At 39.7% G+C, this 18,499-nt stretch overlaps 1 protein-coding gene across 2 annotated transcripts; it reads right to left on the reverse strand.

Moving 5' to 3' along the window:
- Positions 1-146: 146 nt before the first annotated feature.
- On the reverse strand, positions 147-15,764 carry LOC133516699 (uncharacterized). Of its 2 annotated transcripts, XM_061849720.1 has the most exons (5): positions 15,629-15,764; positions 2,906-3,185; positions 1,786-1,929; positions 1,093-1,224; positions 147-331 (listed from the first exon to the last, which is right to left on the reverse strand). In XM_061849720.1, exons 2-5 carry the CDS (start codon positions 3,182-3,184, stop codon positions 248-250), a joined length of 639 nt encoding a protein of 212 aa, XP_061705704.1. In that variant the 5' UTR covers position 3,185; positions 15,629-15,764; the 3' UTR covers positions 147-247. The 2 variants fall into 2 exon arrangements, with proteins under 2 accessions (XP_061705704.1, XP_061705702.1); XM_061849718.1 differs by lacking the exon at positions 15,629-15,764 and having other exon boundaries at positions 2,906-3,402.
- Between the last annotated feature and the right edge of the window lie 2,735 nt (positions 15,765-18,499).

Here is an 18,499-nt window from a genome sequence, read left to right on the forward strand (position 1 = left end):
ACAACCAGACCCTTTAGCTTGCCTTGCTATATCGCGCCCGACTCCGTACGTCAAGCGCTGCATCAAGTATGGAGCCTAACGGAAAAATCGACTCGATATTACCACACAGCGGCCGGGACAACTATCTCGCCTCAAGTTATAATGCATTTGTTGGGTGTGAATAGGTATTTATTTTACGCTTAAATAATTTACATTAATCTTAATAACTAACAGTTAAGTGTCGTAAATACAAGGTTTAAACTACATATTAGAGCCCAATTATTTTCCCTCCTAAGTTATTAAGTTTTTCGGTTGCGATCCTTGTTATTTTCTTGAATATTGTCCCTGGTACCTGAAAATAACATAATTATTAAAAACTGCACTAACCTTTTTTAGGGTTCCGTAGCCAAATGGCAAAAAACGGAACCCTTATAGATTCGTCATGTCCGTCTGTCTGTCCGATTCTGTCACAGCCACTTTTTATTGTCCCTCTTTTACCAGACCAGCGGTTGGCAAGGCAAGGGCAAGATAAAGTTTTCTAATTCAGTAGTAGGGTGACTGGACTGACTGGAGTGACTGCTATAGTTATTGGCTCCTCCATATTAGTAATTGTAGCCACTCTTAACAAAACAGAAATAAACAAGCAAATAGAGGACTTGTTAAGAATGATCAATTACTATGGAGGGGCCAATAATTGGACCAAGATCATGTTTGTAAGGAAAATCAGACGACAATAGAGAATTCCTTGCTACAGAATGGGTCCGAATAACCCGAATAACTTTACAAAATCTATTTCATTTAGGATCTTTACTAAACGAAATGGATTTACGTATTCACTTGAAATTTATTTAGAAAAAATGTCATAATATTATTTATAGGTAGCAAATATTAAAGGGACCCGCTGATTACCAGTTCGCCGGACGATATCGGCCTAGCTATCAGTTAAATAAATACTATAGGGACATTCTTACACAAATTGACTAAGTCCCTCGGTAAGCCAAGAAGTCACAAGTTATTCGTGATTGTCAGCTTTTGCGAATAACTGATAGGCCAATACCGTCTGGCGAACTGGTAATCAGTGGGCTCCTTAAGAAACAGCAAGAGATCACTCACCTCGAGAACCGAGTTAACGAGGTTGGATACACCCTCCGCTCCATTGACTAAGGCTCTTCCAGCTGTGATAAATTTGTCGCCCGAGTTACCATACTTTTCTTCTTCCTTTATGGTATCCACTATAGGTTTTGGCTGTAAAAGTTAATTCAACCTTAATATATGTAATAATGACCAGGCAATTTAATTATTTGCGTATTTATTATCAAATTGGCTATTTTTCATAATGCCCGCATTATGAAAAATGCCCAATTTATCACTTGGTCCATAACATATACATATGATTACTACGTTGTACGTCTACAACTTAGCTCAGGTGTTTTTTTTTACTACGAGGAACCACTTGTTACTAAACAATCGAGTTCCGGGGCAAAAACTAGTAAACCTGTATAATTGAAATCTCGAAGAACTGGCGATTTTGTGTTAGTTAACCAGGTTTTCCATTAAAGCACTTGAAGCCCTTGAAGGATTTAACAACTGGAGGCACCTTGTCTGTAATTTCCTGTACAACAGTCTGCCGATTTTTGCGGGGGCGGGCCCGTCAAATGTATGGTATTGGTACGTAAGGTACAAATAGGACATGGAGTAACTATACATGTGTATACATATTTATGAATTCAACTGTCGGTAAGTTCGGAAATCAAAACCCTTCCCGCAGTCGGGTGAAAACGTTATTTTAAATAAGTTTTATAGTACTTGTAAGAGTCCTGCGACGATGCCGTGTAAATTTTCTTTCAGTGATAATTTCTTGCTGCCATATCCCTCGGATTCAAGGATAGCGCCTTCAAGCGTCGTCACTGGTGCACCAAAATATCCCGTTGCTAAATATTCAGCCCCCTCCTGAAAATATAAAGTATATGTAGAGTGCGCTAAGCTCATCTTGCAAAGTGAGAGTGATATTAGAAAAATAATATTTTCGTAGAAATTTGACATTCATAATGACAACGCCTCACTTTGTCTTTGCAAATACTATGCTGAGTTTGCTTGGTCCGGCTCTATCAATAATAATTGACCAAAGCCTTATAGCGACGGTCCCCGTTTTGGGTTTTTGACTCGGGCAATCTGCTTTCGTATGTCCGGATGTTCTCTGCTGGTCGCAATTCTCAACCGATTCTCATGAAATTTTGTGACCAAATTCCATAATTATATCGGACATATTTACTTTAACAAAAAACAGTTGTACATAGTAGGTTATTCGTTTTGTAAGAACTACCTATCCAACGATACTTCACACCATTGGGTCAAAGCGAAAGCGAAAACATTTTGTAATCAACAAAATAAAATATTTGATAGATCGATTGATTGAGGTACCTTAAAAAAATGTTTTGTTTTGTAGGTTTATTTAACCGTTCTGTCGCTATGCTTGATTTATGTATCCATGCCAAATTGCAGCTTTTTGCTAACGATCGCGGAGCAAAGCCGCGGCCGGACAGACAGACGGACATGGCGAAACTATATTGGTTCCTAGTAGACTACGGAACCCTAAAAATTGTGATTAAATATATTAAAGACTCCGTTTATGCTATTTTTGCTAGTATGCATGTCAGCGTCTAAGCTTAAGTACGCTGTTAATAGCCCGAAAAAGTTATCGGTAATGTCTGTAGTACATGTACCCACATATTCTGCACAGAGTAATAGGTAGTGTCACGGACATTTATATGTATGTATCGTGAAGCGCTGAAATATTTATTAACTTTTGAGTATGGAAGGTGGAGGTACCTTCCATACTTCTGATGTCGGCCAGCGCCCAAAACTGTTATTGTCTGACAATTTCCAGAAAATCAATTATATGAGCCAAAAATAGAGAGACACTTACGTAGTGTGCCAAATGTGCATGATTATATTGATTATGATTGTGATTATGTGCAATCCTTTTGCCAAGCTCATCAATTTTATGCGCAATGAGATTCCCGACAATCGACTTGTCACTTCTGGCTGATTCTGAGCGCTGATCAGCTACGACGGGAACGGTATCAACGTCGGAGCTGGCTTGCGGTTGGTCGTACACCGGGAGCTCCACCCGAATAGGGTCGTCTACTGGCGCAGAGAGGCAACTCGCAATGCAGAGCAGGACGATACCGGCGTTGGAGAACATTCTAGGAAAACAATGAAATATCCAATCACCATTAGAAAAGTTAGATTTAAAATTTGGCATGAATATACCTCAGGCCTAGAATGCCGCTTACGAAGTGTAAAAGGGAAGCCATCGCGTATATGAATATTTCATGAGTGCAAAAGAAGCAGACTACAAAATTTAAAAAGCATGACCATTACTGAGCTTTATATCGGCCTGTAGCGACCATTTGAGTATACCAATACTTAAATATAGACCGCGGGCAAGGAGCATATTTCGTCAGTCATCGCCTCCCAGCTGATGATAGTTTAAAAAACCGTCATGCGGTTGTATCGCGGCAGAAAGTTCATCAGCTGTAAAAATGAACTTGTAAAAAATACGCACCACTTTATGTCCGCAAAGTATGCGTAATGTGTACATTGCGTAGTCCGTTTTATTGAGGTATAAGTAGTACTAGAATCGGCATCTCTAACAAAATGTTTCCAAACCTCAATGAAGTGCACGTACTTCATTGCGTTTAGTTCCTTTTCCAACTACTGGCGAGATACCTCGCATGTGACAGATAATTTAAAAAATAATAAAAATTAAAAATGCCTTTGTGCGTTATGAAAATGTATTCTAATAATATCATGAAAAATAATAAAAACAATATAATAACAATCCAATTCGAAAAACTCTTGTTTTAAGCACATTTAGATTCTTTTCAAACGTCACTTTAAACACTCGCGGTGGTACGCCATTTTCTTTGGCGCATAGATTACATCTCGCAGATGTAACACGTAGGTACTAATGATTACCTACCTTATTGTATGCAGAGTATATACTTACACAGTAATGATATATTACTATTTATCTCGTAATTTTTTTGTAGTGTTTTTCTCATATTTAAAGAGTATATATATTATGCTATAAGGGCGATTTTTTTCCTCAACCCAGCACGGAGCGGCAGTTTTTTCACCCGGGTGGCGATTGGTCATGGATCTGTTCCTGGCTTTTTTTCTATTAAGAGGCAACAGGAGTGGTCATTTCTCTATACAAATATACTCGACTGTTTCCTCCGTGATTTTTGAAACTAGAGTAATGTTTTTATCAACACAGTTTGTGTCGGATTATTTTGCTTTTATTTATATTTTTGTTTCTTAAGGCGCTAGTGAACTTTTAATATTCGCAAAACGGCATGGTATTCAAAACTGACATCAATTAGTCTAAAAAGCAAAACAGTCCGACACAGATAATTTTATTACCATTTAGGTAGATCTTAAAATTTAATTTGATTTGGTTAAGTTTTGGAGGAAGAAACAGTCGAGTACGAAACATCGTTTTTTTGGACACAGGATGTTTCGCCTAACCCTTAGTTTACTCTTTGGCCTAACCTAGAGTTGTCCTTGTCACACTAGTTTTAGGCTACATTTATCACTTCCATTAGCGAGACGGCTATATTCACCTCACTCCTAACATATTTAAATCTCCCGTATCCTATTAAGATTAGCGGACTATAAAGTAGTAAATTCAGGAGAAACTGTTACAAAGGCAAATAAGTTACGGAATCACATATTACTTCAAATGATACTTGATATCATTAAGATTTTGGTCTTGTAATTTTATATTTGTGGAATATATGCCAAGAATGTGGTTGTAAAGGTTAAATCAGTCTGTTACACAAATACCCCCGCTCACCGGCCATCACCGGATAAGTTAATTGGGAGCATCCCTTCCTCGACTATTAATTACCATTGGCCCTGATAGCCAAATTCACTTCGTACGGACGTTTTATTAATTTTATTAGGTATACCTATAAACATGTTTTTAATTTCGTCGCACTGCGTATGTTCTGTCGGATGTCAGTGGAGCATTGCATAGGTCACAGAACTATCTGTGGCACAGGCCGAGAGAATCATAGATGTCTTTTTCAGCTAGTTTTATAACCCCAAAAGAGTGAAATTCTACTGTTGATGAAAAAATGGTTTGCCAGCCTATAATACTATTTGGTTCCTCTACCTCTCTCATTTACGTCATGTACCTACAGCCAAAGATTGTCACATACCTAATGTCAAAGTCCCCGAAATCAAAATACACTTTACGTCATGATTTCAAGTCTAGTTTATTTGCACAATATTTTATAAAAGATGGATTTACAAAATCTACCACCAGTTAACAAATGCTGCAACTGTATCCCACTGAAAGTTGCCCAGAGCTGTATAGCGTTAATAGCCTTAGTCACCGGCGGCTGCGGTCTGACGGTCGTTGTATTCCTGGCGATGTTCGAAGAAAAGTTTGCTGTGTATATAGGGCCAATCCCAGAACAAGCCAAGTGGCCAACAGTCGGTGGCGTTGGCTTCACTAGTGGCCTTTTGGCAGTAAGCGGTTTTATGTTTCTAATCGCACCTTGCTTAAAATCGGGTCACGCTTCGTTGCTGAAGGTAGGCTTTTACATTGTAATGTTCATGTGTTTTATAATTCTTTTTGTTACCATCGGACCGTCTCTGGCGTGTGTGCTATCTTGGTTTTACTTGCTAGACTCCAGGGTATGCATGCAAGATTTACTTCCCATGGACATATTGTTGTTGTTTGGTTTGATTGTTTTTGTATTTGTTAGTGCTTGGTGTTATTATGCAATAGCAATTGGGAATTATGTAAACATTTTGACTGGTAATTAAATTTAATGATTCATTGATGATCCTGCATTATTTATTCCACAATATAGCACATTAAAACCAGAGACTAGTAAATATTCAAGACGAACAACTTTTATACAAAACCGCATTCCTCGCGTGCTTTTCCTCCTCCTTGCTCCTGGTACTACTCATATTCTTATTTAAGGGCCCATCTAGTTAAAGTATTTTTAAACCTTTTTAGGGTTCCGTAGCCAAATGGCAAAAAACGGAACCCTTATAGATTCGTCATGTCCGTTTGTCTGTCCGATTATGTCACAGCCACTTTTTTTAATGGCTGAAATGCTTTATTGATCTGAGTTGTGCTATAACTGCGATCAGTAAGGTCCAATTTTACGTCTTGAAATTATAAATAGCCAAAAAGTAGTACAGTGCGATAGGAACAGTTGTGTTTCGTTCGCTACGCGCAAAGGCACGTTGGCTAGGCGCCCTGATGAAGGAAAGGAACGTCTGAATCAGAACTCTGTTATTGGCGCAGCTTAGAATGTTTTGAATTTATGTCGACGGAGTTTGACACCGATGTGGTTTCTTATCAAGCTGTCTGTTTACCTTCGTTATGTAACCGTACACCCCGAAATTCAGTAAAATGCAATTAAAAAATAATTTTCGAAACATACCAAGTTTGGGCTCCTCCGTACAATTTTTTTTTGTAAAATATACCTCAAATAATATCAAGAATGCAATTTTGAAAATATTTCATTACGTTTTTTTTTTAATTATAATCTAAGTATAAAAATAATGATTACAAAGTGTGATAATACCCCAATCTAATTACTCAATAGGAGTACATATAATGTCATTCGGTTTACGTGTTCCTTTGGTAATATCTAAGCTTTAAGTAAGAATAATATCTGATATTTGGGGGGGGGGGGGGGGGGGCGAGTGTAAGCTCAAGGAAGGATCGTTAAACGCAAGTTTTTTTGCAGTTAATTCTTACATAGACACCGCACCACGTTGGCAGAGAAGAAGCGGGCCATCCAGTTTTACTAAATAATAATTGTATGCTTTATTTATTTAATATTTAATTGATAGATCAGTATGTAACTAATGAAAAATAAAAAAAACTCAGTGTAAATATATTCAAAATTGCTTTCTTAGGGTTAGAGATGAGGATAATAATAGGTATAATAAGAGGTCTATTTTACAACAAAATTGTACGTTATCGACTCATCGTATTTGGAGAAGTGCAAACTTGGTATGTTTTGATAATTATTAATATTCTAATTTAAAAACCCGGTCAAGTGCGAGTTCGATTTACTCCCGCACCGAGGGTTCCGTACAAACTTTGAATTATGTTGTGTAACTATAAAGGCGAAAGACTTTTGATCAGAAGTACTAACTATGATTGTGTACAGCGCCATCTATCGGTAAATTGTCCAACTAATTTGCGCCATGTAATGGATGTATGTTGGTTTTTCGAGGATAATTCTCTATCTTGTGAACCGATTCCAAAAATTGTTCTATTATTTGAAAAAGGGTGCCTTTAATGTAATCTAATAGAAATTTCAAGTGTAATAAACACACGTAAAGTTGGTAAAATTGCAAACTGAATCCGGAAATGCTTTTTTTATAAAAAAAGTTATAAAGATAGAGGTCTGATTATATTTTTCCTGTAAAGGTTATAGTAATGTTATAATTTCATTTCATTTATATAACGGCGCGCGCTTTATTTGATTCGATTATTTTTTGAATTGTAAAATTATTTAAACGGGTTATTGTGATTGTTATTGACACTGACAAGTTGATAGATTCTAAGAGCGGGCAGTCCCGAATGGAGTTGTAAGTGTCATGGCGGCGCGGGTCGTCATTCGTTGACAGCGCCCCGCACGAGATGGTCGCTTACAAACCCATTGGCTCTTAATCGTGATTTATTTCTGTAATCATCGAATATTTTTGGTGTTAGTTAATTAAAACAAGGAATACAGTGATTTGATTGTATCGTGAGATTTATTATTTCGTGGAAACCTGCACGTGCACGCCCACACGACATCAATATGTCAGACACGCCTTCAGACACGCCTGTTCGGCCCCCCGATACCCCGACATCGGAAGTGAGATTACCAGAAACGGCGCAGGATCACGCTACAGGTCAGAGTGATGTTATTTTAAATAGTACAGACAATCAAATGTGGAAAATGTTGTTTGAAATGCAGCAACGTCAAATGATGGAACTGATTCGTACAATTAAGGAGCCTAGTGTCAAAGATACTAAATTAGTGCTTCCTGAATTTAATCCTGAATCTCGAGACAGCGATGCTCGCGCGTGGTGCGCTACCGTGGATTTGTGCATGCACGAAAAAGAGATAACTAGTAGCAACCTAATCATTGCCTTGAGTCGAGCGCTTAAAGGCACGGCAGCGTCATGGCTGGCCCAGAATAGTTTTGCTGGGATAACCTGGACTCAGATAAAAGATTCTTTTCTCGCTCGCTTTGACTACGTCGAAACACCTGCTGCTACATTATTCAGGCTGCTCAACGAGAACCCAAATGACGGTGAATGTTTAGCATCATACGCTAATCGATTTTTAAGCACGCTAATGAATAGATGGAGTTCTTTATCAAATGAGCAGATAGCGATAGCTGTAACGTTAGCACATGTATCAAAAACTGATCCACGACTACAAAGACTGGCTTTTACTACGGAAATCGATACGCGAGTGAAAATGCAACAAGAACTGATGGCCTATACTTATCGTAAAAGAGGGCCTGCGGCACAGGATAAACCGTTGACACAAAATGATGCTAAACGACCCCGTGTTGATTCATTACGGAGGTGTTACATATGCAACAAGCCGGGTCACTTGGCAATTGATTGCCGTGCTAACAATGATTCAACTCAAGCATCGACATCAAAGAATAAGGCTGATGTTCCTACGAAAACATCTTCGCTCACGTGTTTCTCCTGTGGCGAGAAAGGACACATATCGACGCGCTGCATGAAGAAAGAAGATAAATCAAGCGAAGCGATTGCGGAGCGTCGAGTAAATATCTGCACTGTCAAGCAAGCTTCAGACCAACTCTCTACTAATCACGGTGAGAAGTATTCATTCTGTTTTGATTCGGGTGCTGAATGCTCTCTTATTAAAGAAAGCGTAGCTAAGAAATTCCCTGGCAAGCGCCAGCAAAATATTGTAAAACTACTTGGCATAGATAAACGATCTAGTGGATTACAGTGCAGTATTCAAATTTTAGCCACGGTCAACATACAGGGGTTCTCAATACAATTGCTTTTCTATACTGTACCTGATGATTGCATATCTCAGTCAATCCAAGTGGGGCGAGATTTATTGGCGTTAGGGTATTCAGTAGAAATGACTGAGGATCAACTTATTGTTAAGAAAATTAAGACGATAGCGGTTTGTGAAGTAGGTTCTAAAGTAAATGGATTCCAAAACATTAATACCGACATTCCTAGCGACTTCCGGGGACAGCTACTGACGTTACTCGATCAAAACGCAGATCATTTCGTGGAAGGGACTCCAACTGGTAGAGTTAGCACCGGGCAATTAGAAATCAAATTAGCTGACCCAAATCGTACTGTACAAAGACGCCCGTATCGGCTAAGTTCAGAAGAGAGGGAATTAGTACGTGATAAAATTAAAGATCTTTTGGACGCGGGCATAATTCAAGAAAGTTGTTCCCCATTCTCGAGCCCTATTTTATTAGTTAAAAAGAAAGACGGTACTGACCGACTCTGCGTAGACTACCGAGAACTTAATAATAACACTGTGCCCGATCGTTACCCACTTCCCATTATTTCTGATCAAATTCAGCGGCTAGTAGGAGCCAACTTCTTTACCTCACTTGACATGGCAAGTGGGTACCATCAGATACCAGTTCATAAGGACTCGATAGAGCGGACTAGTTTCGTGACACCGGACGGGCAGTTCGAATATCTTACTATGCCGTTTGGCCTCCGGAACGCTCCTGCGGTGTATCAACGTGCTATAAATAGGGCGCTAGGTCCTTTAAGTGAGACGTTTGCCGTAGTATATCTGGATGACGTCATTATTCCCTCCCGTACAGTAGAAGAAGGCTTAGATCGGTTGCGCCAAGTACTAGAGGCTTTAAGTAGTGCCGGTTTCTCGCTAAATTTAAAGAAATGCGCTTTTCTGAAGACGGAAGTAGAATATTTAGGCTATCACGTTTCTGCGGGTGAAATACGGCCTAACCCCAGAAAAATCAAAGCGTTAACAGAACTTGCACCACCCGAAACAGTTACGCAGTTAAGACAATTTATTGGGCTGGCCTCATATTTTAGGCAGTTTATACCGGGATTTTCTCAAAAGACGGCCCCTCTTTATAGATTGACATCCGGAAAAGGGAAAATTGTTTGGACGCCAGAATTTGAGAAAATTAGGCAAGATATTGTCACTATTCTCACTGATAAACCAGTTCTAACTATTTTTGACCCTGATCAATCGATTGAGCTGCATACTGATGCTAGCGCTGAAGGTTATGGAGCTATACTGATGCAACCCGTAGATGGTAAATTACGCGTGATCGAATACTATAGCCGCCGAACCTCTAGCGCTGAGTCTCGGTATCACTCATACGAGCTAGAGACCCTAGCCGTTGTGAATGCCATAAAACACTTCCGGCACTATTTGCACGGGCGTAAGTTTAAAGTAGTCACTGATTGTAATGCTGTCAAGGCGTCCAAATCGAAAGTAGACCTCACACCACGTGTCCACCGTTGGTGGTGCTTTCTACAAACTTTTGAGTTTGATATCGAGTATCGCCAGGGTAAAAACATGAGTCACGTTGATTTCTTGTCCCGCAATCCCCTTCCTGTGTCAACACAGCAAATTCCAAAAGTAGAACAGAAGCGTGTTTATTTGACAGAGATCTCTGATTCTTGGCTTCAGGCAGAACAACAAAAAGATGATGAAATTAGTTCTCTTATCACGAAACTTAATACTGATGAGCTTAATGACGAAATTGCTAAGACATACGAAATCAGGCGAGGTGTTTTGCACCGCAAAATAGAGCGCAATAATAGAAGTGTTTGGTTACCGGTCGTGCCAAGACCGTTTCAGTGGGCAGTCATAAACCATGTGCATGAGAGCATTATGCACTTAGGCTGGGAGAAAACAGTAGAAAAAGCTTTTTGTCATTATTGGTTCCCTAATATGAACAAGTACGTAAGAAAATTTGTGGACAATTGTATAACGTGTAGGGTATCTAAATCGCATTCTGGAAAAGTTCAAGCTGAACTCCATCCAATTCCTAAAGTAACCACACCTTGGCACACTATTCACATGGACGCAACCGGGAAGTTGAGTGGTAAAAGAGACACAAAAGAATATGTCTTCGTAACAATAGACGCATTTACAAAATATGTACTCTTGCACCATTCATTACATATTGACGCTAAAAGCGCTATTAAAGCGTTGCAAGCAGGTCTTTCTTTGTTCGGTGCTCCTACACGCATTATAGCAGATCAAGGTAGGTGTTTCGCTGGAAAGGAGTTTAAAGATTTCTGTACGACTCATAACGTAAACCTACACCTAATAGCTACAGGCAGCAGTCGTGCGAATGGGCAAGTAGAACGTGTGATGTCAACTTTAAAGAACATGCTTACAGCTGTTGAAACCGGAAACCATAGGTCGTGGCAAGCAGCATTGCCAGAAATACAACTAGCCATAAATTGCACATTTAATCGCACTACTAGGGCTAGTCCTCTCGAACTGTTGATAGGAAAGGTTGCCAGACCTCTGCAATTAATGACTTTAGATACGGATGACACCGAAATTGACTTGGACACTATAAGAGAGCAAGCGACCCGAGCCATAAACACGAATGCCTCTATAGAGAAAGATAGGTTTGATAAAGGGAAAGCTAAGGTAAAGAATTTTGAAGTAGGTGACTATGTTTTGATCGAAAATCACGAACGTAATAAAACTAAGCTGGAACCTAAATTTAAAGGTCCGTTTCGAGTGGCTGAGTTGCTTGATGGTGATAGATATCTGCTAAAGGCATTGAATTCTAATCGAACGTACAAATACGCGCATGATCGTCTACGACGAATGCCCGATTGTTATGTTCCATTGGAGTTGAATACCGCGTTAGAAACAACCGAAAGTACCATAGAGTCAGAATGCCCTAACGGCGTTGGTGAGTACAAACAAGTGGTGTTGCTAATTTTGTATGTTTTATGGTAAAAGACTTGAGCAGTATTGTAGTCTTGGTGGAAATAAGCAGCTTGGATGCCATAATGTTGCCTTGGTGGCATTAGGTAGTCTTGGTGGCATTAGTTGGCCTTGGTGGCATCAGTTGGCCTTGGTAGCATCAGTTGGCCTTGGTGGCATTAGTTAGCCTTGGTGGCATTAGTTAGCCTTGGTGGCATTAGTTGGCCTTGGTGGCATTAGTTGGCCTTGGTGGCATTAGTTGGCCTTGGTGGCATTAGTTTAGCCTTGGTGGCATTAGTTGGCCTTGGTGGCATTAGTTGGCTTTTAGTGGTACATACTACAAATGCTAGTTGTTACGCTGGAATAAATCAGATACTAATGTTTTAATTAGTGTGTTCATTGTTCATGTTGTATTGCGGTCAGAATGACCGAGCAGGTAGCTGTGTGTACATTGGCGGTTTTATTGTTTGCAGATGAGCTAGAGAGCAGAGACGATACACACGAGGACGTGTGATGATGCAGGACGGCCGTAACGGCGCGCGCTTTATTTGATTCGATTATTTTTTGAATTGTAAAATTATTTAAACGGGTTATTGTGATTGTTATTGACACTGACAAGTTGATAGATTCTAAGAGCGGGCAGTCCCGAATGGAGTTGTAAGTGTCATGGCGGCGCGGGTCGTCATTCGTTGACAGCGCCCCGCACGAGATGGTCGCTTACAAACCCATTGGCTCTTAATCGTGATTTATTTCTGTAATCATCGAATATTTTTGGTGTTAGTTAATTAAAACAAGGAATACAGTGATTTGATTGTATCGTGAGATTTATTATTTCGTGGAAACCTGCACGTGCACGCCCACACGACATCAATATGTCAGACACGCCTTCAGACACGCCTGTTCGGCCCCCCGATACCCCGACATATATATAAAATTTTCATCCATTTTCTTCTGTAAACTTCGGAGATAAGCGGGGGGGGGGGGGGGGAGAGGCATTTTTTATATTCTTTATTTTTTTTGGGTTTTCCGGGTCTAATTGATTGAAATGGCCTAAAGATCAATCGTACCGATTTTTATGCTTTTAACACAAATTTCAGTTTGCTAGCGTTTTTTTTTTTTTAATTTTATAAACAAGCATACGGCCCGCCTGATGGTAAGCAGTCACCGCAGCCTATGGACGCCTGCAACTCCAGCGATGTTACATGCGCGTTGCCGACCCTTTAAAAACCTGTACACTCCTTTTTTGAAGAATCCCATACTGTAGACCCTCGGAAAAACCTCGGAACTCATTCCACAGCCGGAGCGTCCGCGGGAGGAAAATCCTCTTGAACCGCACAGTATGCGACCATTTAGGTTCTAAGGTGTGAGGATGAACACCTTGCCGACGGCGAGCGGGGCGGTGATAAAAAGTGGCCGTTGGCATCATGTCAAACAATTCCTCAGAGCACAGCCCATTGTACAAGCGGTAAAACACACACAAGGAGGCAAAGTCTCTCCTTAGACTTAAAGGTTCAATACCGCTTGTGAGTTTGGGATCGTCAACGATTCGTACAGCGCGCCTTTAGACTGAGTCGAAGAGTCCAAGCTGGCATGCAGGTGCTCCTGCCCAGAGGTGACAGCTATAATCCATATGGGGTCTGACTTGCGATTTATATAGCAGCAGTCTTTGTCCCGGAGTAAAGTATCGCCTCGCTTTATTGAGCACACCGAGTTATTTGGATGCCAGCGCAGCCTTCCCTTCCAGGTGGCTACGGAATTGGACGTCACTGGAGATCTCGACACCGAGGATCCCAATACTCCCTGACATGGTAAGGGCTGTGCCTTAGAACTGCGGGGCCATAGTAAATGGGGTTTTCTTAGCGGTAAACGCTCAAACTTGTATCTTGATGGGGTTGAATCGGACTAGATTGTCCCGACCCCACACCGAAACTCTGGATAGAGTGCTCTCAATGTTCGACACAAGCTTTTCACGACTCTCCAGCACCACGGAACGAGGGATGTTGGCACGGCCTGTGTAACGTAATAGGCATCCCCAGTACTGTCGTCTGCATAGCAATGAATGTACTGTACCGTACATTACCGTACGGTACAGCGTACTACCGCTAACACTAATGAATACCTACATGGGGCCGATTTTTTAATTCCGAGCGCTTGCCAATCTGTGTAAAACGACGAAATACTATTTTTGAAATACAAGCGATAGAAGTTGGGAATGTATGTATTGACCACTCATTTTCAATTTTATTAGTAGAATCATAGGGAAATAAGTAAGCATAGAGTGCTCACTCAACCTATTCTTAGTTCTTACCAAAACGCTGATTATTTTCGTAGTCGACATCTAGCGTCAAGTAGCGGATTTATCAGCACTTCTTGACACTAGATGTCACAAGTGTTGCGACTGACGAAAAGTGTATTGCTCAACTATTTGCAACTAATATTACGAGGAGTTGAAATTAGAGTTCTGGTTAATCCGGTTATAATATTAGATGAAAATTGTTGAGCATTAGACTTCTCATTAATCACGACATCTATTGTCAAGTAGCAGTACTGATTAAATCGCTAGTTGACTCTAGATGTCACTACTGGTGGGCACTCTATCTTTACATATTTATCTATGGTAGAATTTAAATACTTATAGTTCGTGTCATCCACATTGACGCGCAGATTAGGCAAATGTAACCTTTAATAACATGATATTACGAGTCAAGACACACGTCTTCGTGAATTGAATTTAAGGGACCACACGGAATCAAGCGTTTGAAATTCACAATTCACAAATTTGCCCCCAGGTTGGGATTTGCGTTTTTGGTACGAAACAAATGAACTGAATTTATTATTATAGGTAAGTAGAGCGTAGTGATATCTTATTAGATAATTCCAAAGACAGCTATTCCTGGAGGTTTAAATACACGACAAGTAAACGATTAGGCGTAGGACATAAACTTACTTTAAGTAAGGTATATTTTCCGGATTAGACCTAGCTCATTAATAAACAAGAATTTGACGTGACATAACAAGTTTCGGCAAACACAATATTAAATAGATACTTAATTACAGGTAAGTAAACACTTGGCATAATATTACCTATCAAAACAATTTTATTACATATGTCTAATATATTTTAGCAAAACCCTTTTGGCAAGTCATTGCTTAGCAAATAATTACTTGGTCAAGTTTAATTTTACCTAGTAAGTACCTAAGTACGTATTATTTAGTCAAAGGTCGTTACGCATAACTTACATTTTCTAAAATATTGCATGGCATACGATTTACATCTCAATTGAGAGAGTTATAGTACCTATGTACTTGTACATATTATTTATTTTATTGCTAGAATTTTTTAAAAATAATATGTTTATGTATGCCAAATAAAATGATGCCAAATGATAATTTAACCAAACAAATTAATTGCGAAGTGTAAATTTACCAAATATGAATTAGGATAATGAAACTACTGCGATATGTTTATTGGGAAGTGAAATTTGTCGAAAAGTAGGTATTTGAACCATAAATAGCTCCTTTACTTTTTTAAAGGTTTTTGAAAACAAGTGCTTCAACAAAATGTAGTACAATAACAGATAAAAATAACTCGCATCCGAAACCTAAAAAAAAAAATCGCATGCGCCCGCACTCAAAGTCGGATTAGCAGAGTCGGTACTCACGTAACTTGCGGGTGTCTCCGGCGGCGTTGGGCGATGCGCTGGCCGCGAGAGCCGTCAGTGATACAACTGCAGCACGGCGCGCGCGCACCGCACTTTCACACCTTACGTCACTCGCGGGCCGCAGCCTTGCCGGCCGCGACCGCATAGGCTCGAGATGACGTCCCTGCACATACAACACAGTTTGACACAAGTTTGGCACTATTCAGTACCCCTAGTGTAAATAAATTCGATTTTGAAACGTGACGTACGCGTTTGCGTTTAGTCTCATTTTGTATGTGATTTAGAAAGAGCGCGCCAAGCGGGACGTTTTGGAAACTCAAAATCCTATACAAAATGAGACTTAACGCAAACGCGTTCGTCACGTTATGATGTCGATAAAATTTACACTAGGGGTACGGATGTTTACAAACTTCCTTACCGTTGGCAGGTACGTTTATGAAAAGTCCCGGATGAAAATTATAAGGGATTTTTTATACATTTCCGTTTTTTTAGTTATTCTATATAATAACTTACCAGGTTTTGAATGCATTAATAAAAAGGGGTGAATATGCAGGTCATACATACAGATATGCAAGTTGTAAGGTTTAAAAAATGGATATTATCTCGCAAGTTTTAGGAATATTCCACAACAAACAAAGGAAACCTTCATTTTCGAAATGGTTTATATATATATATATATACTACGTCGGTGGAAAACAAGCATACGGCAAAAATTCATAGTAACAGCTTTCTCTCTGGAGCCAAGCCGAAGTCGTGAAGGAAAACAGCTGTTCCAAAGGAAACTTTGACGTGACGTCGTCGACTTTGACGTGGCGTGTTTGATTCGCCAAAATGCACACGTTTTCGAGTTTAGTTAGTCCCTTTGTAAAAGTTGTTCTGAACCCCTAGTGTAGATTTATTCGATAGCGTGACGTGACGTACACGTTTGCGTTAAGTCTCAATTTGTATGGGATTTAGAAACAGCGCGCCAAGCGGGACGTTTTGTAAACTCAAAATCCCATACAAAATGAGACAACGCAAACGCTTGCGTCACGTTTCGTTTTCGAATAAGTTTACCCTAGGGGTACAGTATGTTTTAGAATATGGTCAGACATAGGTAACTAGGTAACTCATCCTATGCATAGGCTTAAGATAAACTTGTAAGTTTTATTTTACTTAGGTACGTAGGTAGGGACACAGCTATTTCTTAGAATGAAATTATTCATCAGAGATGAATCATCTTTCATTCTATGGTAAAGCTGTGTCCCTAATTACGTTAAATTAAAATTCAAATGTATATTCTTTTAACCTCTTAAAATGGACTATAGGTCTGTTCTGTCATTTTGCCACTGGACTTTTCATGTAAGTAGGTGATGTAAAACACAGTAACATAAAATCACTATCGTAGGCGAATGCTTTGAACGAGCTTTTCTGTATCTCGGATCTCGATCTCTCAATGGTTACACTAATCCACTTCATATATATATATTTGAATCCAAGTACCTACATTACATATTTTACTTACAAGTGGTAATTTGAGAGCGAAAAAGTTTAGTTAATATGTACGAGTATATTGTCTCTAAAATATTAATATTATTTCCTATTTAGGTAGTACTATTGTTTTGAGCGTCGTGACCGAATAAGTAATTACAATGACTTTCATTATTTAGTTTTATTACTAGGTAGGTGTCTGATGGAAACCTCATACTGCGATGGTGATCAAAATAATTATTGGGAAAAGAAAGACCATGAACCGCATGGGAGCATACGTGACCCACAAACAGGACATCGTTAGCCATTGTTTAGTAGCTACTAAACATAAACTCCGAATATAAGGTACGCAGACATATATTTAGTAGACCACGCAAACGCAACAGCGATCACACCGTTAGCGATGATCTATGTTAACGGCACCAATCATGGGACATTTAAGAGAAAATTTTGTACTATTTTTGATATTTCACCAATATCTGTAAATTTTCTACCGCTTTATGCTTTAAAAGTTGAATGTCCAATTCGTCCTTTATGTTTTCTATGTATTTAATGAAATCTACAGCAATTAGTTTCTATATTATTATTATTAACCAACTCAAACTATATTTATTTGCTCCAGTCATGGGATGTATGACGCCATTAATGTTCAAAGCAGCTCGTTGGCCTTGTTTATGATAAAAAAAACTGGTGGTATAAATACTTGTTTTGCAGGATTAGTCTATACCATCCCAGTACTGGTGCCTGTTCCATTATAGGGGTGTTTACTATATATGTACGGCTACCACCAGTTGGACACTGACATATTCGCTAGCGTGAGCGTAACTTCCTTTCTATGAACCTAGCTCGTACTGTGTACAATATTAGTGCGAGCGAAATGTATAGAAAGTAAAATACATAGACGTCTGCTAAGGTAGCCGTGGTAAGGCTACTTGTACCGTATTTTGCACTAAACTTCACTGGCTCAGCAACCCGGATTGGATCTTGGCCTCCGACACAAGAGTTTGCCATTCGTTCCTATCCTGTGCGATCCGACGCCATTCAGCCGCTTGAATGACGCACAGGTCTTTCTGGACCTTGTCGTTCCATCGATACCTAGGCCAACCTCTCTTGGCCACACGATCCTCTCCCATCATCACCACATGGCTGAGCCAGCGAAGTCGAGCAGCCTTGCTCTCGCCGATGATGTTGGGCTCGCCCACCACTTCTTCCACCTCCAAGTTCTTTCTCACTCTCCAATAGCCCTCTTCTCGTCTTGTACGGCCTAAAATCGTTCTAAATAAGATCTTCCTTTCTACCCCAAGAGCTTGTTTTCCTTCTTCAGGGTCAACGTCCAAGATTCGCATCCATATACCAAGATCGTATTTTGTGGTCGAGATTTTTTTCTCGAGGTTAGAGTGC

This window comes from Cydia pomonella, chromosome 1 (assembly GCF_033807575.1).
Source record: "Cydia pomonella isolate Wapato2018A chromosome 1, ilCydPomo1, whole genome shotgun sequence".
NCBI classification, from domain to species: domain Eukaryota; kingdom Metazoa; phylum Arthropoda; class Insecta; order Lepidoptera; family Tortricidae; genus Cydia; species Cydia pomonella.

Excerpts from the sequence above, each read along its gene's own strand:
- LOC133516699 (XM_061849718.1), bottom strand. The coding sequence starts at position 3,244 with ATGCCAAATTTTAAATCTAACTTTTCTAATGGTGATTGGATATTTCAT. Across the intron at positions 1,930-2,905 it reads ATGCACATTTGGCACACTAC|GAGGGGGCTGAATATTTAGC; the intron begins GTAAGTGTCTCT and ends TTATATTTTCAG. Across the intron at positions 1,225-1,785 it reads TCGTCGCAGGACTCTTACAA|CCAAAACCTATAGTGGATAC; the intron begins GTACTATAAAAC and ends TAACTTTTACAG.